Source organism: Typopeltis vanoorti, chromosome 5, assembly GCF_054136105.1.
Source record: "Typopeltis vanoorti isolate ZY-2024b chromosome 5, IOZ_Tvanoo_1.0, whole genome shotgun sequence".
Taxonomy (NCBI): domain Eukaryota; kingdom Metazoa; phylum Arthropoda; class Arachnida; order Uropygi; family Thelyphonidae; genus Typopeltis; species Typopeltis vanoorti.
Genome location: NC_143553.1, coordinates 146676665 through 146701557, shown reverse-complemented (window position 1 = coordinate 146701557; position 24893 = coordinate 146676665). Strand labels below are relative to the sequence as shown.

Here is a 24893-nt window from a genome sequence, read left to right as displayed (position 1 = left end):
GGAATGCACTGCAATGACAAGCAGGTTACTTGATTTAGTTTACTGCAGTTTAATAATAATGTTTTGGAGTTAATATCTATTTGCACTTTAATAGAGTTTCAATAATTTTTCAGTTCACCAAATATGGTTTAATTTCTTATCTGTAATAATAAAGCACTTAAATGAAAAATTCTATACTTACCTTAAAGTTGGTGCTACAATAATGCCAATTAAAATAATCCTTCCTATGCTTAATGAATGACCAGGGGGAACTTCAAAAATATGTTTCAAGAAGAATGTATTGAGCTCAGTGATCTAAAAATGAAAAAAGTCCACCTTAGAGATTAAAACATCAATGAACTATTAAACATTTGTTCTTTTCATGAAATCATGATTTTCATTGTAATGAAAAATATTAAAAATTTTAATAACAATATAATAACCTACACTAGCAGCCAAAATTCTAGAAACCTTTTGGACAAAGTGTATTTTTGAGGTTTGATGGCTCATAACACCACTTTTTTTTTTGTGTAATATCATAAAATTATATGTCAATGGAAAGATAATTTAATCAAGAATGTAATGTAACAAAGTTTGTTCAATTATCTGTATTCTATGAAAAGTTATAGTCATATAACCAGAAAAAAGAAGCACAACTTGCTTAGGTTGATATGAAGTAGCTTTCCTTCATTTGAATGTAGCCAATGAGTATGAGTGTTTAGAGAGCCAATCAGGTGTTATCTTGTTTTGGCAATGGGCCAATAAGATCACAGCAGGATTCAGCTATTGATGTCATGTATTGGAGCTGAGAGGAGGACATTTATCAGTGTGTTATGTGATTGCTATCAAGTTGGTTGGCTTTTTTTGTGTTCTTTCATTTAGTGAGCTTGTAAAACATAATAAAATTAAAGAAATGGCACAAAGAGTTGATTGGTCACCCAGAAAGCGATGTAATATAGTACTATTAAGTGAAAAAGGCTACAGTTATGAGAAATTAGAAGAAAATTTGGTGGAAACTTAACCAAAGGGTGGCATTTCTAAATTTTTGAAGAGGTATAAGGAGACTCAGTCACTACAAAACCAGACTGGTAAAGGCAGGAAAAGGTGCACAACAGCAAGTAATGATAGAAGAATTGAGAGACTGTGCCTACGGGACAGAAGAAAATCATCTGGGTGTATACAAGATGAAATGGTGCAATACAATGTGAAGTTGAGTGCAAGGACTGTTCGGCACAGACTGCAGGAATTTGGTCTAAATGCTAGAATTCCATTTTTATAAAAAATGTTTGTTTGAGAGATAAAAAAGCCATTTTTATCTCTCAAACAAAGGTTGAAAAGATTAAACTGGGCTAAAACCCATGTTAACTGCACAGCAGAACAATGGGACAGTGTTATTTGGAGTGATGAGACCAAAATCTCCCTGTCTGGTAGAGATGGCATAGAAGATGTAAGGAGAAGAATCGGAGAAGATTTGCATCATGATTGCATTACACCTGCCATGAAACACCCACTTAGTGTTATGATTTGGAGTTGTATGACATCAAAAGGTGTGGGCAGAATTTGCGTGATTAATGGGAACATAAATGCCCAAAAATACATAAATGAAATATTTGAGCCCAAACTGAAGCCTTCCGCACATGATCTTTTCCAAGATAATGAAGCATTTATATTTCAACAGGATTCAGCTCCATGTCATGTTGCTGCTGTGTGCAAAAAGTAGTTTCAAGATAATCATATTCCACTGCCAGAATGGCCTGGGAATAGCCCAGACCTTAACCCAATCGAAAATCTACGTAGCTGACTAAAGAAACTTGTTAGTCATAAGCAACCCAGCAATAAAACCCAATTAATAGAAGCAATAATTCAATCTTGGTTTCACATTATAACAGCTTTAGAACTAAAAAAACTTGGTTCCCTCCATGAGAAGGCATTGTAAGGCCATAATTAACGCTAAAGGTTACCCAACTAAGTATTAACTCACATCGTGAGAATTTTTCGAATCTTCAAAATTCGAGTCATTAGAATTCAAGGAGAACTGGCCAACCAGTCTGGAACTCTGGGGAGGGCGCAACCCCCCCCTTTCGATTCTTCAAAATTTGAGTCATCAGAATTCAAGGAAAACCGGCCCACAAGTCATGAACTCGGGGGTTAGGCACCAGAGGTGCCAGGGGGGGGAGGTGACCCCCTAGTGTGTGTGTATATATATATATATATAGAGAGAGAGATTGATAGACAGATATGCAAAAAACTTATTTTTTATATTCAAAAACATAGAAGTTTTTTTGATAAGTTCATTGTAAAATTCCCAAATGTTATATACATGCTTTTAATTTCTTTATGGCAAACAGCTGCCATAATCAGAGGAATTAAATTTGCAAGGGTTGCACTGAGTTAGAACTATATATAATTCCACCATATCTTATGCATACAATTTAACAATGTTCAAGAATTATTTTTGGTGCAAATGAAATAATGTTCATCATCGTATATTATGCTTTCACGCAGGCTTACACATTTTACCACGTAAGCTTCCGTAACTGATAATCCTGCGGAATAGGTTGGTTGCTCCTTATTTCCAATAGTATCCCATGTCTGTCGAATCGTGTGTTCGTGGAGTCAGTTTGCCTACTTTGCAGGAGAAAAACCCCCAGGATAAACTGGGGAAAAAACCCTACTGTCCATGCCCAAGACAGCTAACTTGGCTATGGCTGAGGAAGATCCTTAAGCTCCTCACGTCCCGGATGGGAAATGAACTTAGGACACTCCTTTGGTGTGCATGAAATTAAGGAAGAAATTTGTTTGAGCACAATGCCAAAATTGTATTCCTTAGTGTGAATCTGATCTCAACAGATGTTAATGAGCATCCATACATATGTTCACCACTCATTTGTCAGCTGTGGTGGAGGGTGAGGGGAAATCTAAATAGATCTCTGCTTAAAAAATGAGACACCAAATTTTTGATTAAGTCCTCTTAATTAGATCCACTTATTCTTCTCAAGTAACTATGCTAAAAATTACTTCAAGGTACATAGTATGATTTCAAACAGCTCAGAATTAAGTTTCAGAAATTACCTGTTCTATTCAGTGATGGCTTGAATACTATATACAGCTAAACCAATACACTATATATGACTAAATAAGAACAGAAAGTTTTGTCTAGCTGTACATAGTTGCTCTAGTATAGTTACTATAACCACAAATTAAATGAGCTCCAGAGAACTTGATCTCTTTGATTCTAGTGAACACAGCATCCCTTTAGTCCCACCTTTACTTCCTGAAATGAGTACCCTATTCAATATTTTTGCTTGAGAGAGATTAGATTCAACACTTGGGTCATTTTCACACTCACTCACTCGCCTCATGGATGGCTTCACACAAACTCATTTGCTTCAACCCTAATTGCTTAAGTTTTCCTGAATTTGCACTTCAGCATGCTCAGTGAGCAAAACTCTCTCCAGACACCTAACACCACCATTTAGATGCAGTCCATCAGCATTCCTTCTGCACAATCTACATATAGATTCATTGGTTACCAATGCCCTCCTCCTCCTCAGTTTGCTTCTGTTATAGTGCGGTAGGGAACTTACAATCTTCACCTTCTCATTCCTCAGTTTTGTCTCTTCTAACAACTCCTTACTGATAGTATTATATAAATCCTGAAACCACCCAACTTTGAATGCAATACTATTTCTACCAAAAAAAACTTTCCTTAAAATGTCTGATGCTATATAGAAGAAGGTAATTTTCTTTCTTTCCTCCTCCTCTCTCTCTTTCACTCCAATCACCTTCTCACAGATACTGTTTCAGTTTCATGCCTATTCTACAGGTATCTTCACAAGAATGTTAAAGTGGACTGAACCATTATTCACTACTTTATTTTAAACCTGTAAAAACATGAGCAATATTCATTACTTTATTTTAAACCTGTAAAAGCATGAGCAACATTCATTTACTGTCTAGTTTGAAAACTATGAAATCAACTTATCTTTTCCCGAAATCGTCGTATGTCAAATTGTAATGTCCTCAGTGATTGTTTCACCTCTAATGTGTATGCATCTACTGGGTTTTCTGTGCTTAAAAGAATGTCTTCTTGACATGGAACCACATTTACAGCTAAAATAACAAAAAGAACCAGATTTCACCAAACTAATCTCTTCCCAACAAAAACAATCTCATAATTCCATAATAATTGGAGTAGAGCTTTCATAGTTCCCTTTTTATAGATGGGAACTCTGAAAGCGCTACTCCAATCACCTGGAATTTGATCTTCTGACCAGGCCCTCTGAACAATGCAGTGTAGCTGTTACAAAATTTTTATATCTCCAGATTTGAGCATTTCTCATCAAACATGATTAATGAGATTCCCTTTCCACATTTCAGGCTGTTGATAACTTATTTCTACTACAAGTATTAATATCTACTCCTGTTCACATTCCTCTTGAATATTTGCTATTACTGTTCTGTTATAATTTGGAAAGTGCCCGCTAGAGGGCTACATGGACGGTTGTGTTTTCAGAGAGCTCCCGAAAGCTAAGTATAATTTTGAGTGAAAATTAGAATATAAGTTAAAATCATAACTTAATATTGTCTAATTTTGGTAGCTTGTTGTGTCTGTGTGATTTTGATGTGAATTCCGTTATCTAATTTAGTACTTAACGATACGTTTCATAGATTTGAATATGGCACCAATGCGATGTAAGATAATGGCGTCCAAAAATACGACGCCATTGTTCAAAAACTATAATGCGAGAGAGTTTGTCCAATGTGATGTGTGTGGGATGTATGCATTCCCGAATGAGGCTGGAGTTTGGATTGAAAGTGATAGTGGTGGGAGAATGTGCAGAAAGTGTAAGCAAAGTGAGGAGTTGAAGCATGTGTCAGGTTGTGAGACAGTTATGGTTGAAAGAAAGCCAGAATGTGAGTGAAAATAGTGGCTTGACAGGGAATTGTGATGTACAAGATGGCAATGAGAGCGATGATCAAAGAAAGAGTGAAAGCAACTATACAGAGAAAGAAAATGGTTTAAATGATAAAAAAAAAAAATGAGGAATTATTTGTAGGAAGTGAGATCGCTAGGTTGCGCGCAGTGATATAAAATGCACATCAGCAATTAGAGCACTTGCAAAACTCTTTCCAGAGTGATTGAGCTAACGTAAATAAACAGCGTAAGAGTGGGAGAGTTTCTGAAATGAAGGAAAGAATATTGTATGGTGACTCGTTATTAAGAGGAGTGATAGATGGGAGTTTAACCAAATCGTATTTACTGGGTGCGAAATTTAAGGATGTAAGTGAGAGTATTAGAGTGCAAAAACAAAGGACGAAAGAATTGATAGTTGGCACAGTATGACAGAGAGGAGCTTAGAAGGAGGGCCATAATCGAATGACATTATGCGTAGGTTATGCAGACGGTGTGGTGTGGAACGAGTTTGATCGGCAAAAGTATTTATACAAGATGGATGGCCTGCATTTGAATGGACTTGGTGTGCGGAGACTGGAAAAAGTGTTGCTGAATGAAGTGAAAATGGATGTGCAGAACCAGGGAAACTAGAACTACCAAGGAGGGGGGGGGGAGTGGATATGCAGACATCAGTGAGACAGTTGAGTGTAAGAATGTATATAATGTACCCGAGCCAGTACTAAGGACAAAAGATTGGAATGGGATAGTTAGAATATCGCATCAAGATAGGAGTGGGACAAAGGGACCACTGGATTTCATGTATACTAATGCCAGGAGTATTAGGAACAAGATGGAAGAATTTTTGGCCTTGATTGGCTCTTCCTGGCCGCAGGTTATTGGCATTAGTGAAACATGGCTGATGGAAGATGATATAGTTAGCGGGATAGAATGTGTAGGTTATAGTGTGTTTAGGAGGGACAGAGAGAATAAAATGGGGTGACAGTTGTTATTGATGATAGCTGATGAGCTGCAGCCAAGGAGAATTGAAGTTGTATCGCAGGATAGTGAAAGGAGAGCTCATTTGAGGCTATTTGGTGTGAGATTGAGACTGGCAGAATAAAATATACAGTTGGGTGCTGCTATAGACCAGGTGATGGAATAGATGGTGGTGATAGTATGCATAAACAAATTGATGAAATGAGTGGGAGGGTAATTATTATGGGGGATTTCAACTATGGTAACATTGATTGGAAGGAGGAGAGGACACAGGTGAGGAAGGAAATGGATTTTATTCAATTATTAAGGGATAACTATCTGAGACAGCATGTAATTGAAAATACTTGTGAGAATGCTTGACCTGGTAATAGCATCTCAGAATTTGACTGTAATGAATATGACCATATTGCCACCTATTGGTGAGAGTGATCATAAGGTCTTGACTTGGGAGGTGGCTAAAGGTGTGGAATTTTCGATTAATACAGGGCATATGTGGAATTACCGTGCTGGCAAGTATGACAAGCTTAGGAGATTGCTTGGATCAGTGCCACAGCATGTATAACTGCAAGGGCTGGACGTCGATAGAGCATAGAGCAGGTCAAGGAGCATTTACAGGAGGTTATGACTGATTGTATACCTAGGGTCTGAATAGTAAAACAAGTAGGGGTTAAATGGATGAATGATACCATTAAGCTTGAGCTGCAAAAAAAGAAACAACTGTGGAGGGAATTTAAAGAAAGGGTGACCTGCAGGCACATGAACGGTATAAAGTGCAGGCCAGAAGGGTAGGAAGTGGTAAAGCAAAAGCAGATTATGAAAGGAAACTAACTATGCAAGCTAAAGCAAATCCCAAACAGTTCTTTCAATATGTGGCAAGCAAGAAAAAACTGTACACGGCAAAATGATCTTAAGGAATGACGATGGTAAGGTGGTCACTGAATCAGTCGATATAGTGGGGTTACTGAGTGAGCACTTTGCAAAAGTATATCATCCAGGTGGTGACATAGAAAAAATGAAGGAACCATTTGTTTATACGGGAATTGTGACGAATGAAGTGGAGGTGAATAGTCTATTACAGAACCTAAATGTGAATACATCTGTGGGATTGGATGGTATACCGGCACGGGTCTTGCGTGAAGCGGCTAAGAAATCATCTTGACCATGTTGTTGCGACTAAGAAATCAAAGTGCCCTTGACCATGTTGTTTAATCTAAGTCTTGGATCTGGTTTAGTTCCGAAGGTGTGGAAAGAGGGGAAAATAGTTTCACTGCATAAAGGAGGATGCAAGACTACGGTTGCAAATTACCAACTGATCAGCATATCAGGAGTTGTTGTCAAAGTCTTGGAGAAAGTAGTCAAGGGAAAAATACAGGAATGGACTGATGAAAATGAGATACTGTACAGGGGACAGCATAGCTTTGTGAAGGGTAGATCATGCCTCAGTAACTTGCTCAAGTTTTATAACAAGGTGACGGCTGAACTGGATAGGGGCAATGGATTTATAGTGATACTGCTGGACCTGGCTAAGGCATTTGACAGGATACCACATGGAATTCTAATCCGTAAACTACAACATATGGGAATGGATATAGGGTTGGTGAGATGGATAGGTGGGTGGTTGATGGAGAGATATCATAGAGTAGTTTATTCAGGAGTAGAGTCCAAAAGACGGCCTGTAACTAATGGTGTGCCGCAGGGTTCTGTTCTTGAACCACTGCTGTTTAATTTGTTCATTAACGACATAGGGAAGGATCTAAGAGGAACAGTTCATTTGTTCGCTGATGATGCAAAGTTAGGTAGGGCAATAGTGAATGCAGAAGATGTCAAAATCTTGCAGGAAGACTTGGATACATTGGAGTTCTGGGCTAAGGAGAATGGATGTCAATTTAATGTGACAAAATGTAAGGTTATGCATTTTGGGGTGAAAAGATTAGCAGCAGTATACCACATTGCTGGAATTGTACTCCATGAGATTGATGATAGCAGGTCTATGGAATGAACCTTATGAGAACAGGTTGAAGAGTTGTGGGTTGTAGAAATTAGTTGATAGGCAGAAAAGGGGAGATATGATTGAGACATTCAAATTGCTAAAGGGTTTCTATAGGATTAATTCAGAGGATATTTTTGAGATCAGGACTGGTGGTGGGAGAACTAGGGGACATCTGTGGAAGCTGGGCAAGAGTGTGGTTAGCAGGGGTATTAGAACTGGGTTCTTTACTTTTAGAGTGGTAAATGAGTGGAATAAGCTGCCAGAGTCTGTTGTGGGTGCTATGATGGTGAGTGAGTTCAAGGCAAGATATGATAGATACTGCGAGAATGCCATATAGTTGTGTGGACATGATGTTTAGGGCCTCCCTCGATGAGTCTAAGGACTCCCTGGAGTCACCCGAAATAATAATAATAATAATAAATAATAATTACTTGTTTTATTTAACAGTCTTTCAAATTTTTAATTGCATGATGATACACAGTCTTGTGTCCCCTTTACAGGGAGGTACTGCACCATCTCAGTCTCCCCAAATTTTATCCAGGCATAACTGACGAATCAGACCTTTGGCTGGGTCAGTATTCCTGACTGTAATCTGTGTGTGTTCACTGGACTGGTTTGCCTGCTTGCAGGATGAAAAACCCCAGATAAACTGGTGGAAAAAACCCTGCTGTCCACGCCCAAGACCTGCTAACTTGGCTATGGCTGAGGAAGATCCTTAGGCTCCTCGCATCGTCGACGGGAATCGAACCTAGGACACTCCTTCCCCAGGCATATGGTTGCAAAGTACATAGCCACTAGGCTAACCGTCTTTCAAAGTAATTACTCCAGACATCTAGAATATCCTTAAGTTTTCATGTCATTCTATCAACTTTGATTGCTTTTTAAAATGCTCTTTCCTCCATTTCAAAGCTTTTTCAATACCCTTAAGAACAGTTTGCCTCCTTCCTAATATTTATTTATTGTATTTTTACCAAAATTTTGCCATTACTTCTGTTTAGCTATTTTTACACATAGCTTAGCTCTTACTCTTTTTTTAACTAGCAGAGGGAACTGCATCACTAACTGGAAGAACCCTGTCCCCAGTCTATCTTTCAGCCCACCTTCCAGTTTTCTCTGTATTCTTTTAGGGCATCTGGTGAATTATTTGCTGGGAACTTTCAGTATGCTTTCTTCTTCTTTTCCAGAACTGCTTCTTTAATTTGTTGTATCCACCATAGTGTTCTTATTTTTCTATCCTTGTAGACAACTTCACTATGCCTCCCTAGCTGAATCAATCAATGTTTTCCTCATAGTTTGTCAACAAGACTCCAAGGTGTGGTTCTTGTTTTCAAACCATTTCATTATTTCTTTAATAACGTTTGTATAGTTGGGTCTACACTTCACCTGTAAAAGCAACTCAAATTTAATTCAATTTAAAACTTTTTACATACTGTTCTTTTCAATGTGATACTTCACTCTGGTCTACTTAAAGCTAAGTGATAGTCACTTCCAATATCGAATCCTCTGTACACTCTTGTATCCTGAATCAGAATGAAGATGTCACTATCCACAAAGACATAAGTCAATGAATCTTTTCTTATTTCTTGTCTTCTCTTCACATGAACTTGTGCACCTTTATGTTGGAACTTAGTAATGACTAGTCAATATCCTGAGCAGAAATCAGCAGATACTTACCATTACTAAGTTCTGAAACACGCTTGTTCTTTTCTCCAAATTTTCTCAAAACAATTCTATATGCCTGTTTAGATCTCCAACAGAGACCACTTTTTTTCACTTTTTTTATGTTAGTTGCCTGCTGTAATAATGACTCAAAAAATTCCTCCACTTCATTAGGAGAATATTCTGTGGGATCATAAGCACAAATAAGTTTCATTGTCCATTTCCTCATTTTGAAGTGTGCCCACATAACTCTACTTGAAATTGCTTTCCAATCAAGAAGTTTATCTTCATGTTTAGTGTTGAATGATATTGCTACTCCTTTTTATTGATCGTTATTGCCCAAATACAGCATTGTATACTTATTATAGAAAGCAAATTGTGTGTGTTTAAGTTATGCCAAATTTTGGTGTTTTGGATGCATAAAACCAAACAAAATCTCATTTTAATTATAAATTGTAATATAAACTTCCTACAAAAATCATATTTTAATTTATATTTAAATTTTATTACAGTCCAACCAAGTGCAAAATAAACTTCCAACATCTTTCTCTTAATCCAGAGTAATAGAATAATAAGGTAGTACACCTGTTGGCAACTCATATAGGTAAATACGACCTCTCCTATTGCTTCTACCTTAATATCACCACTTCTAGATCTGCCTCCCACTGACGAGACCTCAATAAAGGTCGAAACTGGTCTGGGTAGTGGTCCTCACCTTAATGCATGTCTGCAAGGATATGTGCTTTGCATTATGGGAGATACTGAGACAAGGAGTGATGAGAACTTGGTCCACCTTTCCTGCGAGTTGCACCACCTTACTTCAGTCCTGAAGATATTTTCAGGCACAAACTTTGTTTGCTTACACTTGGATAAAAGGTTAAACTAAATTTATTATAATCTAACCAAGTGCAAAATAAACTTCCAACAATCATATTTTAAATTTTGAACTAAAAGTAAAATAATTTTTTTGTAATTTTCCTTAGTAGTGGTTTGTGTCATTTTTAATTGATTACCACAAATTCAAAAAAATGAATAACATGTAAACCAAAACTTATAGCAAAGAAATACAGCTATTACAGCCTAATGCAGAATCAAACATCTGGTTCATAGATAAGTTGATAAGAAATCTATACTATCCAAGAAACACTTATTAAAATCAGTTAAACTGCAACAGAAATGTGCCAATGAATCAAGGGAAGCAATTCTTTTGTCTTAATTATGTAACAGTTTTTTGACATAGGTGAAACACCTGTTCTGAACATGTCAATGAATGAAGAAAATTAATACATTCGATCATATTTAATAAATCATTTAATATTTTTTTCAAAAAAAATTTTTTTTTAAATAATACTCTGAAAACTAGATGCTTACTTGCCAAAAGATGACAAGTTCTGAAACAGCCAAGAATCTCATATATGTGCAGTTAGGATCCAACCACCTCACATGAGTCCAGCTAAATTAGTAAATATAATGTAGTATTATTTCATCATATTATCAAGCAATTAAAAAAAAAGTGATTATCTATGCTTATTAAGTCATTTAAAAATAAAATAATTATGATTACCATGATAAAATGTAAAATATAAAACTAAAAAACAATTCACAAATAGAAGAGAGAGAGAGAGAGAGCGCAAAAACAACATTTAAAAAGAACATTTAAAATATGCTCTTTTTGCTCTATTTTCTATTTGTGAAATGTTATTTTTAATGTTTTATTTTTAAAATAGATAAGCAACTTATTCAAAAATAGAACTTGAAAAACATTCTGCCACTCCCGATAAAATTTTACTTTTAACATGAAGCCAATCTATATGATATTTTAACGCTATGCATAAGTCAAAGGGTGCTTAAGGGTCAAAGCTGTATAACTGAGAGGAGACCTCCACATAGCCTTTAAAGGAATGCAGAGAACTGACTAGGGCTTCTGACCTAATGTCCAATCCTCACCTTCTCGTGGTACACCCTGTTGGGTATCTACTTGGATACTGAACAAACGAGGATGGGCTGGTAATCTGGAATTTAACCGACCAAAATTGTATTCTTATTGGTTAAACCAAAATAAAAAATGATGGTACAACATGACAAAATTTCATGCCAGCTGGGGCATCACCCGATTAAAAAAGGCCCCTGTTGTTTTCGCCAGGGAACCAGGGCGAACAGCGAAAAGTCAGCTACTGGAACAAATCTGAAAACAAACCCCAACTCAACATCACCAGAGTTAAAGATCGGAACTATCAACATAAGAAGCCTGAATTGCAAACAAATGGAGCTAGCTGAGGAATTAGATAAGTACCAGATCAACATAATAGGGGTGACTGAAACAAAAAAGACAAAAACTGGTGAATCTTTCTGAGCAATAAATATAAAATATTATATTCAGGCAACAACAATAATTGAAAAAAAGGGTAGCCATAGTATTCAACACAAAATACGAGGCTAATCTTCTTGAATGGTAGTCAGTCTCAAGTAGAGTAACGTGGGCAAATATAAGAATGGGGAACTGCACAATGAGACTTATTTCTGCCTATGGTCCCATAGAAGGTTCTACTAAGGTAGAAGTGGAGGAATTTTTTTGAGGCTTTAGAAAAAGCAACTGACACAATGAAAAAGGAAAAGTTGGTCCTTGTTGGGGATCTAAATAGCAGAGTAGGAAATGATTGTGAGACATACAGAAATATTTTGGGAAAATTTGGAGAAAAGAGCAAAGCTAATAATAATGGCAAATATCTGTTGGATTTCTGCTCAGGACATGGACTGGTTATTACTAACACCATGTTCCAACATATAAACGTGCACAAATTCACATGGAGAGAAGAGGCAAGGAATAAGAAAAGTCTCATTGACTATGTTATTGTTGATAGTGATGTTTTCTCCCTGGTGCAGGACACCAGAGTGTACAGAGGATTTAAAATTAGAAATGATCACTATTTAGTCTTGAGCAGGATAAAATTGAATTTCATATTGAAAAGAATAACATGTAAGAAAGTTTTAAAGCGAATAAAAGTTGAGCAGCTCTCAGATGTAAACTGTAGACTAAAATACAGAAATATTATTGAAAAGAAAATGAAAGAGTTTGAGAACAGGAATCAAACCTTGGAGATTCAGTGGCAAACTCTGAAGAAAACATTGATTGATTCTGTCAGAGAGGCATGTGGTGAGGTTGTCTGCAAAGATAAAAAGAATCAGAACTCCCTGGTGGACACAGGAAGTTAAAGAGGCAGTGAAGGAAAAGAAGAAAGCATATCAAAAGTTCCTGTTAAATAAGTCAGCTTGTGCTCTTAGAGAATACAGAGACAAATGCAAGAATGCTAAACACTGTAATAAAACTAGCTAAACAAAAGACATGGGAGGACTTTGGCAAGAATATAGAAAATAAATATCAAGAAGGTGGTAAGATATTCTGGAGGTTGTTGAAGAAGCTTTGGAGGAAAGAGTGCTGTAAAAGGAATTAGAGATGATAAAGGTGACATGAAAACAGGAGAAAAAGATATCCTTGAAGTATGGAGTAATTACTTTGAAAAACCTCTAAATGAAAGAAGCAGTGATAACAGCATTGTGGTAAAAAACACTGACCTGGCATGCAGTCAGGAATACATATCCATACTTGAAGTAGAGAAAGCCATCAAAGGCTTGCAATGTGGAAAGGCAGCAGGAGTAGATGATATTCGACCAGAAATGCTGAAGTATGGTGGTGTGAGAGTCTTACAGTGGCTGCACTGCATAGTTCAGAAGGCCTGGACAGAGGGACGAATTCCCAGTGATTGGAGTAGAGCTTTCATAGTACCCATATATAAAAAGGGAAATAAAACTGCATGTGAGAATTACAGAGGTATTTCCCTACTGAGCGTTCCTGGCAAGATCTATGCAAGTATACTTGAGAAACGGTTGAGAAGAACTGTGGAAGACAAGCTTGGTGAAGAACAAGCTGGATTCAGGCCAAATAGAGGCTGTCAGGTTCAGATCTTCACTTTACGACAAATAGTCGAGAAAGCATGGGAATATAACGGAGATCCGTATTTAAGTTTTGTCAATTAGGAAAAGGCATATGACAAGGTGCCAAGAGAGAAGCTATTCAATATGCTAGTTATATGGTATCAATGGGGCATTATATCAAGCAATATTTAGTCTTTATTTGAGTTGTAAGTCAGCAGTTAGAATTCAAGGAAGTACAGGAAGATTGTTTAATCTTAAATCTGGTGTGAGACAAGGATGTACATCATCCCCTCTGTTATTCATTATCTATATGGATCACATTATGAAGGAAAGTGGTATTAAACATCAAAATTGGAGATGTTAATATCAGCTCTTTGCTTTATGTGGATAATGTTATGCTTCTAAATAAATCCGCTACAAGCCTGCAAGATTTTCTGACTAAATTGAATAGCTGTTGTATTAGATACGGTATGATGGTCAGCAATAAAAAGACAAAGACAATGAAAATAAGCAGAATCATTGAAAATGTCAACTGTGTTGTGAACGGAGAACCTGTGGAACAAGTGAAACATTTCAGCTACTTATGCACGATTTTTACTGAAGATGGTAAATTAAATACAGAAATAGACAACAGAATCAGCAAATTTGGTATATGGTGGGAAGTCAATTGATTTCTTATTCATATGGAATAAGAGAGAAATTAGTCAGAACATTAAATTAGCTGTATACAAGACAGTGCTCAAACCAGTTTTAACTTATGGATCTGAGAGCTGGGTCAGAAGTAAAACACTTGAACAAAGACTAGGGACTGCAGATATGAGAGTCCTAAGAAAGATTATAGGTGTGAACAGATGGCATCAATGGCAATAGCATATTAAAAACGATTATATTAGGAAAGAACTTGACACTGTCAACATCCAGGAATGCGTTAGCAGAGCTAATCTCAGGTGGTATGGTCACTTAAACAGAATGGGCAAAGAAAGATTAGCAAAACAAGTGTTCTCTGCCAGGTTGGCAGCAAAACGACCCAGAGGAAGACCAAGATATAGGTAGATTGATATGGTACAAAGTGCCTTAGACGATAGAAATATAAGATCCTATAATGTTGGAGTCTTGACAAGTAACAGACTGATTTGGAGGAAAATTGTAGATAGGAAGTTAGTAATGATGTAATTTTTTTCATGTAGTACTATCATATCCTGTACACCCCTTGAGGGTACATGGCAGGAATTTGATGATGATGATGCATAAGTCAAGGATTAGAAGCCTTATTCTGGAAGGACTTGAGGTCTTTAATTAGGAGGATGATAGTTGCATTTAATAAGACCACCATCCTGCTTACTGGCAAAACAAAGGCAATAAAATCATCTAAATCCTACTGACTTATTATCTATTTTAAAAATAAATCATTAACAATCACAAATGAAAAACATTTATCAATTTTTAATAAAAAAATGTTTGACTATAGGAAACACAATAAACATTGTACACAAATTATATATATGTATATCAGGATTGTTTAAGAATCAAAACTAGATAACACAGCTTAAGGAATACAGAATACTGACTGGGGCTTCTGACCCAATGTCTAATCCTCACCTTTCTATTATGTAATTCATTACCAAATATCCATTTTAATGCTGAAAACTCACAATGACTGGAACATTGCCTAGTTTGGTCAGGGCATCACTGATTTTATCAGCTCTTACATTTTGGTCTTCCAAAGAATTCTAATCCACCTATGTTCTATCTTTCTCTAAGGGTTTACTGCTATTTTTGCTTCAAACACTTGTTCTTCTTATAATCTTTCATCCCCTTTCTTTTAAGTAATCATACAATCTTATATGATCTGATTTGTGCATAATTAAATATTAATAATGTTCAGTTCTTTTCTAATATCATCACTTAAAGTTAAGCGATGATAAACACAAGTTTTTTCAAATGATGCCAAAATTCTTATATTGTATGCCAAAATTCTTATATTGTAAGCTCTAATGTGATCAACTGATTTATTTCTAATGGTTTCTGTAAACACATGCCACAGCAGTCCCCTTCTCAAAATTCATCTCACAATAAATAAAATTACTAAAAAATGTCAAAATTTATTATTAAAAATTCAAAACACTCTTTATGTACATTAAACAAGTGACCCTATCACCTGGCAATATTCTTTCTCATTTGATGCTTCTTTTCTATATACAATGTGCCCAACATTCTGGATTAGGCGCTGCTCAATAAATGACCATCGCCTAACAGAACAAGCAAAATTATCCTCTTTGATATCTTTTCACTAATTAAAGTAAAAACCTCAGAAAATTTCTTTAAATATAATAATATATTTACATAATATATAATAATGACAATATTTACAAACAGAATTTGGTCTTTACATGGGCTAAAGCATTGGCATTCAATTTGCTGATCTTTTTTTTTACAGAAAATAGAAGAATTGTTGAAATTCTTCACTGAATATGAAGACAATAAATCTACAACTTTCTTAAATCTGATCCTCACTATATCAGATTATCATTTTAGTACTAAAGTATATCACAATTGCACCCTACACCGGAAATTACTTGCATTTCTCCTCCTACCACCTTACTGTATCAAAAGACTGGTCATATTAACATAATTCATTAACACTAACAAATACCATATTTTCCAGTGTATAAGATGCTCCTATGTATAAGACGCACCCAAGAAATTTAATACAATTTTCTGGAAAAAACCTAAAACCTAACACAAAATATCTCAACACGTCAACTCAATACGGATAAACATCGGTAGCTGATTACTCGGATAAGATATTATGAAACTTGAATAGGGACTCCCCGTTCTTAGCCAATGACGTACTAGAAGTCACATGAAGGTCATGCATCAATTTGATTGCACCATCAACTGCCTACAAAGATTGCGGAACATAAAAGGGAGTGCATATGACTTTGAAAAGAGGAAACAATCTTTACCCTCATTATATAAGATGCATTTTATAATGAATTTTTAAGTAAAAAAGTGCGTCTTATACACGAAAATATGGTACTCATCTTCAATGACTGCTGTATACCAAAAAATTAAAGAAATTGCATTCCTAAAAATATCTTCCATTCTCACCAATATCTTCAGTAACTAAATTCACTCATATTTACTCAGTCCAAAACCATATAACTTCTTCTTCCCAAAGCACTTTATCCAAATCCTATACTGTCTTAAAATTTCTATATATATCCTAAACATCCACAAAGCAATCAAATGCATCTTCAAATATTCCAAGTACAAAACTGTATTTACACTAGCAACAAGCTTTATATAAAACTTACTAAAACATAAAACCACAATAGCTCATGATGTAGTTTGCAAGTCTAAATGTTCAATCTGGCTGTGATACCTGTTACATTGCCCCCAACTATTCTTTAAGATCACATATAACTGAACATAACCAAGACTGCAATATTCCCATGCTATGGTAGACATCTATCTACATTTCACCACAAAGAAAAAAACACAACAGCACATTAATAACATCAATAAAAATCAAACTACTGAAATATCATTATATGTAATACAATTAAAACACATAATTAAAATTGAAACCAAATTATGTTGCTTTCAATTTGCACTGAATTTCTAGCAACCAACTAATATGCAATAAACATGAAATGATCCTACTAATCTCAACCTCTTGACAATTAAGTCAGATAAATTACTCCCTATTACTCTCAAACAAATCTGACTCATCTTAATACATCATTTCTTGAATCAAGTGGCAAGTTCATATAGTCAGTTTAAAATATGATGATAATTTACGAGAAAGAGCCAGCACACCATTATGCCGTTGATTGACTTCGTTGCAAGCATCTTTGTTCCTTTTTTTGTTCTTTAATTTTTTTTTAGTTATTAAACTTTTAAATTCTTAACTTTAAAAATCTATAGTTCATTTGATTCATTATCTCCTTTGTTACTAGTTTTATTCATGCCACATTTCAGTTAATGGATATATATTTTTATGCTCATGTTTGCTCTTCATCCCAACATTTTCCCAAATTTTACATTTTTGTCTCAATCAAGCCTCGCATTAAATACTGTCATCATTTCTTTTAAAAAACGTTTTCCCAAGCATTTCTTTTTTAATATATAAACATTTTAATTAGCTAGGACATTATTTTAGCTTTAGATCAGAACATAGGGCAAGGCAATTTTCCAAATTTTACATTTTTGTCTCAATCAAGCCTCACATTAAATACTGTCATCATTTCCTTCAAAAAATGCTTTCCCAAGTATGTTTTTTTAATATGTAAACATTTTAATTAGCTAGGATATTATTTCAGCTTTAGATTGGAACATAGGGTAGCTCCATTACTATAAAGCTTTGCTATTTTTTGTGAACTGTCTAGAATACATGAAAAAATTCAGAAAGTATGCTATACATTTTTACTTAATACTTGATACATATATTAAGTAATCTAAGTATTTAATACATGTCATGTATTAAGTAATTTTCAATTTAGCCTTATCTTCAATTTTTATATGATCTTTGTCTCATCTATGACTCTTTTTGTCTTCCCCCCAGAGCTTTTTTTAATATAGTACAAAACATTTTGCCACCATCATGACAGTTCTTTGCTATATTCTTTCCAAAATACTTTCATGACTTTTGTTTAGTTACTTTTATAAACAACCTAGCTTCCCTACAGAATTTTTCTCCATATTCACAATGAATACATGCTAACTTACTAGCTAGGAACTTTCTGGACATAGATATTTAACTTCCTATGCCTACCATGGCCTACTCTATGTTAATCATTATTTTCTTCAGATTCTGCCACTCCATCTCAAATAAACTCCAGTAATATTTGCATATTTGAATCTACAGAGTTTTTCACCTTTGTTTCTTTCTGAAACTACAGTATACTTTATCTTCAATGGGATACTCCTTTATATCCTGCTCAACACTGGATGGAGGTTACTTTTGATTTCAAATCCATTGTACATTCTTGTGTTCAATCTGAAGATATTCAACTATCAAAAATAACATGATAAATAAGTTTCTTGTCTTATTGGTGTTATCTTCACATGTGAGAAAAATGAGACTCATTTGTGTCTATGATCCCAGAAAATTTCTGGTAGGATGGAGGTGGAGAAATTTTTCAAGTAAATAAAGAGATCATCTGACAAAGAAAGAAGAAAAGCTGATTTTTATTATAAACCTAAACATGAGAGTAGGAAATAAATCCAGGATATATAAAAATGTTTTGAGAAATTTCGGAAAAATGATCTCTCTCTCTCTCTCTCAGATCTCATGTCTCAGGACTCGTGACCTTCCTGATGATGCCTTGCCATTTCTTTCTCTTCTGTGCCTCTCTTATTGCTTGTTCTAGTTTAAGTTCAGTGATTCTTGATATTTGGTCAAACCACCTGTTGGGGGGGGGGGTCTTCTTTTTCTTTTCCCACACGGTTTACCCTGGATGATTACTTTTTCTAGGCAGTTGCCTTCCCTTCTAGATATGTGTCCAAAATATTGCAGTATTCTCTTTTCAATTATGTTTATCAGTCTTGTGTGGATATTCAGTTCTAGAAAACTTTTGTTTGTTCTCTTTTCTGTAGATACTCTTAACAATCTTCTCCAGCACCAGAACTCAAACATCCCAATTCTTCTTCTGACATATCATGGTTCAAGACTCAGAAGCATAGAAAAAGATTGAAAAACCTAAGGTTTCTACATGCTTAATTTTTGTCTTTTTGGAGATGTGCCCGTCTTTCCAGATATTGACTAAATTGGTCATTGCTTTTTTAGCTAGTGCTTTCTTCTTCTTATCTTTTTTTTCAAATTCATTGTACATTCTTGTGTCTTGGCTCAATCTGAAGGTATTCAACTATCAAAAATAACATAAATAAACCTTTTCTTGTCTTATTGGTGTTCTCTTCACATGTGAGAAAAATGAGACTTATTTGTGCCTACGATCCTAGAAAATTTCTGGTGGGATGGAGGTGGAGAAATTTTTCATGAAGAGCAGTTAATACTTAAATTAAGTGGATAAAAATCTGTTATTGTTTTTCAGCCAGTATGCAAACTCTAAGATCGAAAACTACAATCTAAGCGTTTCATGCCGACGAACTATCGGCGAATCCAAGCGTAAGTGACCACTTGGTAGTACCACATCGAGTTGCCTTGGCGTGGGGACAGCAAACACCCACAACCTCAACAAGTTGAAAAAAACTACAAAAGCCAAAAAGCCTTGAACTAGTGTCGCCAAAACTTTTATATGCTCCTAATCTGGTCTCCCTAATATGTATTGATTTTTGCAGGATGGCTGACTGACAGATATCAAAAAGTGGTTGGTATACGGGGGATGTGAGTCTGCAAGGTTTAAGGTAACAAGTGGTGTACCACAAGGATCAGCTTGGTCCACTGTTATTCAACTTGTAAATTAATGATATTGGGAAGGATTTGACAAATGACATACAGCCATTTGCTGATGATGCAAAGATAGGTAGGGTAACGTTGCTGATATGCAGACTTTGTGGAATGATTTGAATAGGCTGGAATTGTGGGCATAGGAAAATGGATGTCAGTTCAGTGTCAGTAAATGTAGTCATTCACTTTGGTGTGATTAGATATCCAATGTCATATTACATTGGTGGGATTAGGCTAGAAGAAATTAATGAGGCCAGCGATCTTGGAGTGTTAATAGATGGTAAGTTGAAGTTCAGGGGCCTATGTGGCAAAGATTGCAAATACAACTCAAAAGATAATTGCAATGCTGAAATGAACATTCACATGTAAAGATAAGGATGTTATTTTGCCTCTTTGCAAGGCCTTGATAAGACCTCACTTGGACTATTGTGTGCAGGTCTGGTCTCCTGGTTTCCATTGTGATTCTGATATATCGGAGAGAGTACAAAGGAGAGTGTTATAAATGATATCAGGATTGTGGAATACTGATTATGAAGACAGATTGAGAATTTGCAGACTGCATACACTAGCAAACAGGAGAAAGAGGGGGTGATATGATTGAAACTTACAAACTTCTGAAAGGGTCATACAGGATTTCAACTAATGGAATGTTTCGATTTATGGAAGGTGGGGAAAGGATGAGAGGGTATCCTTGGAAACTGAGAATGAAGGGTGGGGGCTAGATTTTTCTCCCAGATGGTAGTTGAAATGAATTGGCTTTGGATGTTGTGAGTGCAAGCAGTATGAATGAATTCAAGAATAAGTATGATAGCTGGTGTGTGTAATATGTGACCTCCCTTGATGAGTCTCTGACTCCCTGGAGGTCTATTTTAATAATAATAATAATAATATTCCAGCAAAATCTTAAGTCTAAAATAATCATAAGCTAACCTATAATCTGGAAATCGAATATCTGGTGGGGGGGAAAATAAATTAATTTGAGTATTTTTGTCAAGTAGTCTATAATAGTCTTCGTAGGCTTTAGAGAATTGCTATTTAGAGCGAGCGCGCACGCGCGCGCGAGAGAGAGAGAAATCAGAAAATTATTATACATCATGTATAATAATTTCACATTGGCATCTGAGAAGGTTCCGAGTACCTGGAAATAATCACAAATAGTCAAAATTCTCCCCGAAAAAAGTGATCTTGCAGACTGCATCAAATGGAGAGGAATCAGCCTATTTTCAATAAATAGAATAAAAAATAGCACTGAGAAAATACTGAGAATAGAGCAAGCAGGTTTTAGAAATGGAAGAAGTACAATGAATCAAATTTTTATTCTTAGAAACATAACTGAACAGAGTATTGAACTAAATTCAACTATATATCTCAATTTTATTGATTTTGAAAAAGTAAAGGACAGCATAGACAGATAATATCTATGGAAAATCCTGAAAATTTATGGATTCCCTGACAAAATAATAAATATCATAAAAGATTTGTATGATGGAAGTAAAGGAATTAAATTAAATTCTATTAAATGGAACAACTTCCAAAAGTTTTGACATCAAAACTGGTGTTAAGCAAGGCTGTGTCATGTCAAGGCCATGACAATGATGTTTTTTTGTTTTTTTTTCCCCACTATATTATTTCAGGAAATTACAACGTACTAGGATATACATTAAATAAATTTTAATATATTTCTATATTTTGGCAACGTCACGCTGCCATTTTCAAGAACTTAGGTACAAGATACGTGCAAACAGGCACAGCAAAACAATAAATGAGCAAGAAGTATGAAGCTATTATTTCTCCTAAAGTCCTGATGGTGCCCTCTAGCTGGCAATGTTGGTATTCTTGGGCGATTGGGCTGAAGGTCTTCTGATGTAGGTTTCCCAAATTTGAGGAAGTCTCATGCAGCCAAATTTGTTGAGGTTTGGCTCGTTTCTTAAGGTTGAAGCTGATTCTATGAAAAGCCTTTCATATCTGTATTTGCTACGGTGTATTATCCTGGCTTTTTTCCACCGTATTCTATGGCAGGTATCCAGAGCATGGTCAGCAAGACCAGAGTGGCTGTATTGGTGAAACCGGATGTAGTCCTTGTGTTCTGAAATTCTGATATTTGCTGTCCTGCCTGTTTGGCCGAAGTAGGACAGCTTACAGCTGCAAGGGACCTGGTACACACCAGGTAGGTCTAGGGGGGCAGGTTGGTCTTTTGTTGAGCGGATAAGGGATGCCAATTTTTTATAAGGTTTGTAACAAGAAGTTAAGTTATGTTTTTTTAAGATTTTTGTGATTTTTTCTGAGGTGCCTCGGATATAGAGTATGGTGATGGATTTAGAGTAATCCTTGTTGTGAGGGGAAAGGGGGGGTTGTGGTTTACTGGTTTTAATATTTTTTGGATTTTTTTTGGGGGAGGGTAGCCATTGGCTGAGAACGTGTTGAGGATGTGGTTTTAGTTCTGTGGTTAGGGCATTGTCATTCGAGCAGATAAATTTAGCCCTGTTGTGTAGTGTCTTAATGACTCCATATTGTTGTGAGGGCAGGGGGGAGGGGGGGGGGAATTGCTGGTGAATGTATCTGCCTGTATGGGTGGGTTTTCTATATACTGAGAAAACCTAGGTTCCATCAGGCTGGTGGGTGACTAGTGTGTCTAAGAACGGAATGCAGTTGCTTTTTCTTCTTCCAGGGTGAATTTCATTCTGGGGTGTTGGTTGTTTAAGTGTGTTAAGGAGAGGAGTGCATCGGAGCCATGTGGCCAAATAGCGAATACATCATCTACATAGCAAAGCCAAATGGTTGGTTTTTGTGGGGCAGAGTTCAAGGCTTGCTCTTCAAAAGTCTCCATATAAAAGTTGGCCAAGGGTGGGGAGAGTGGAGAACCCATGGCTGTCCCCTCTATTTGTTTGTAGAATTTTCCTTGCCAAACAAAACAGCCTGAGTTCATTGTGAACTGAAATAGGGCTGTGATATCGGGAGGAAATTTAGCTTGGATTAGCTCTAAGGATTCTTTGAGTGGGACATTCGTAAATAAGGAGGAGAAATCAAAACTGACCATTATGTCAGTGTGTTTGAGTGTAAGGTTTTCTATGCTGGCTTTGAAGTGGGCTGAGTTTTTTTTATGTATGAAGGTGTGTTGCCAATATAGTGTGAGAGAGAGCTTTGGCCAAATGTTTTGCTAGTTTGTATGTGGGGGAATCAATGCCATCCACTATGGGATGTAATGGCACATTTTCCTTGTGAATTTTTGGGAGTCCATAAATACAGGGGGGGGGGGGGTATGGAGTTATATTGTTTTAGTTTGTTGGTGATTTTCACTGTCCAAGAAGTGACCTTCTTAAGGAGCCTGTGGAGTTTTCTAATTTGTGAGTTGGTGGGATTGTATTCGATAGGGAGGTAAGTGGCACGATCTAACAATAAAGATTTCAGCTTACCTGTAATCTTTTTGGTTCAGCAATACTGTGGCATTCCCTTTGTCAGCTTTGGTGATTATTATTTTCTTGTTTTTCTTTAATTCTAATAGAGATTTAATTTCTTTACTGGGCATGTTGGTTTTAGGTGGTTTGGCTTTGGTCAGAACACAAGCTACATCCAGTCTAATATCATTGGCGACGTGGCTTGGGAGGTGTCGGATCCCACGTTCAATCCGTATCATGATATTCTCAGCAGGTATTCTTTTGGGCGCAATGGCGAAGTTGTGGCCACGTGCGAGGGTGTCAAGTGCTTCAGGTTTCACACTTAGTGACGACAGATTTACTACCATATTGGTAGGAAGTTGCGGTTTCGAAATCGCGACCTTTTTTAAATTTTCGAATTTTTTGATGTGTCAATATCGGACTAATCTAAACTCTTTCTCCGCTGCAGTGCACGAGATGTCGTGTAAAATCGACCAAATTTCGTGGGTTAAGGTGCTTGAAAGAGCTGGATGTAGCTTGTGTTCTGACCAAAGCCAAACCACCTAAAACCAACTTGCCCAGTAAAGAAATTAAATCTCTATTAGAATTAAAGAGAAACAAGAAAATAATAATCACCAAAGCTGACAAAAGGAATGCCACAGTATTGCTGAACCAAAAAGATTACAGGTAAGCTGAAATCTTTATTGTTAGATCGTGCCACTTACCTCCCTATCGAATACAATCCCACCAACTCACAAATTAGAAAACTCCACAGGCTCCTTAAGAAGGTCACTTCTTGGACAGTGGAAATCACCAACAAACTAAAACAATATAACTCCATACCCCCCCCCCCCCCTGTATTTATGGACTCCCAAAAATTCACAAGGAAAATGTGCCATTACATCCCATAGTGGATGGCATTGATTCCCCCACATACAAACTAGCAAAACATTTGGCCAAAGCTCTCTCTCACACTATATTGGCAACACACCTTCATACATAAAAAACTCAGCCCACTTCAAAGCCAGCATAGAAAACCTTACACTCAAACACACTGACATAATGGTCAGTTTTGATGTCTCCTCCTTATTTACGAATGTCCCACTTAAAGAATCCTTAGAGCTAATCCAAGCTAAATTTCCTCCTGATATCACAGCCCTATTTCAGTTCACAATGAACTCAGGCTATTTTGTTTGGCAAGGAAAATTCTACAAACAAATAGAGGGGACAGCCATGGGTTCTCCACTCTCCCCACCCTTGGCCAACTTTTATATGGAAACTTTTGAAGAGCAAGCCTTGAACTCTGCCCCACAAAAACCAACCATTTGGCTTCACTATGTAGATGATGTATTCGCTATTTGGCCACATGGCTCCGATGCACTCCTCTCCTTCTTAACACACTTAAACAACCAACATCCCAGAATGAAATTCACCCTGGAAGAAGAAAAAACAACTGCATTCCGTTCTTAGACACACTAGTCACCCGCCAGCCTGATGGAACCTAGGTTTTCTCAGTATATAGAAAACCCACACATACAGGCAGATACATTCACCAACAATTCCCCCCCCCCCGCCCTCACAACAATATGGAGTCATTAAGACACTACACAACAGGGCTAAACTTATCTGCTCGAATGACAATGCCCTAACCAC

General features: G+C 36.4%; 1 protein-coding gene across 1 annotated transcript in view; it reads right to left on the bottom strand.

Moving 5' to 3' along the window:
- LOC150106920 (phosphatidylserine synthase-like) overlaps positions 1–24893 on the bottom strand; it is a 215757-nt gene that overhangs the window by 86410 nt on the left and 104454 nt on the right. Inside the window, exons 8-9 of the mRNA XM_090392822.1 lie at positions 10893–10974; positions 182–294 (exon numbers count right to left, since the gene is read on the bottom strand). Of these exons, the coding sequence (XP_090248948.1) occupies positions 182–294; positions 10893–10974 (195 nt within the window). The remainder of the gene's footprint in view (positions 1–181; positions 295–10892; positions 10975–24893) is intronic.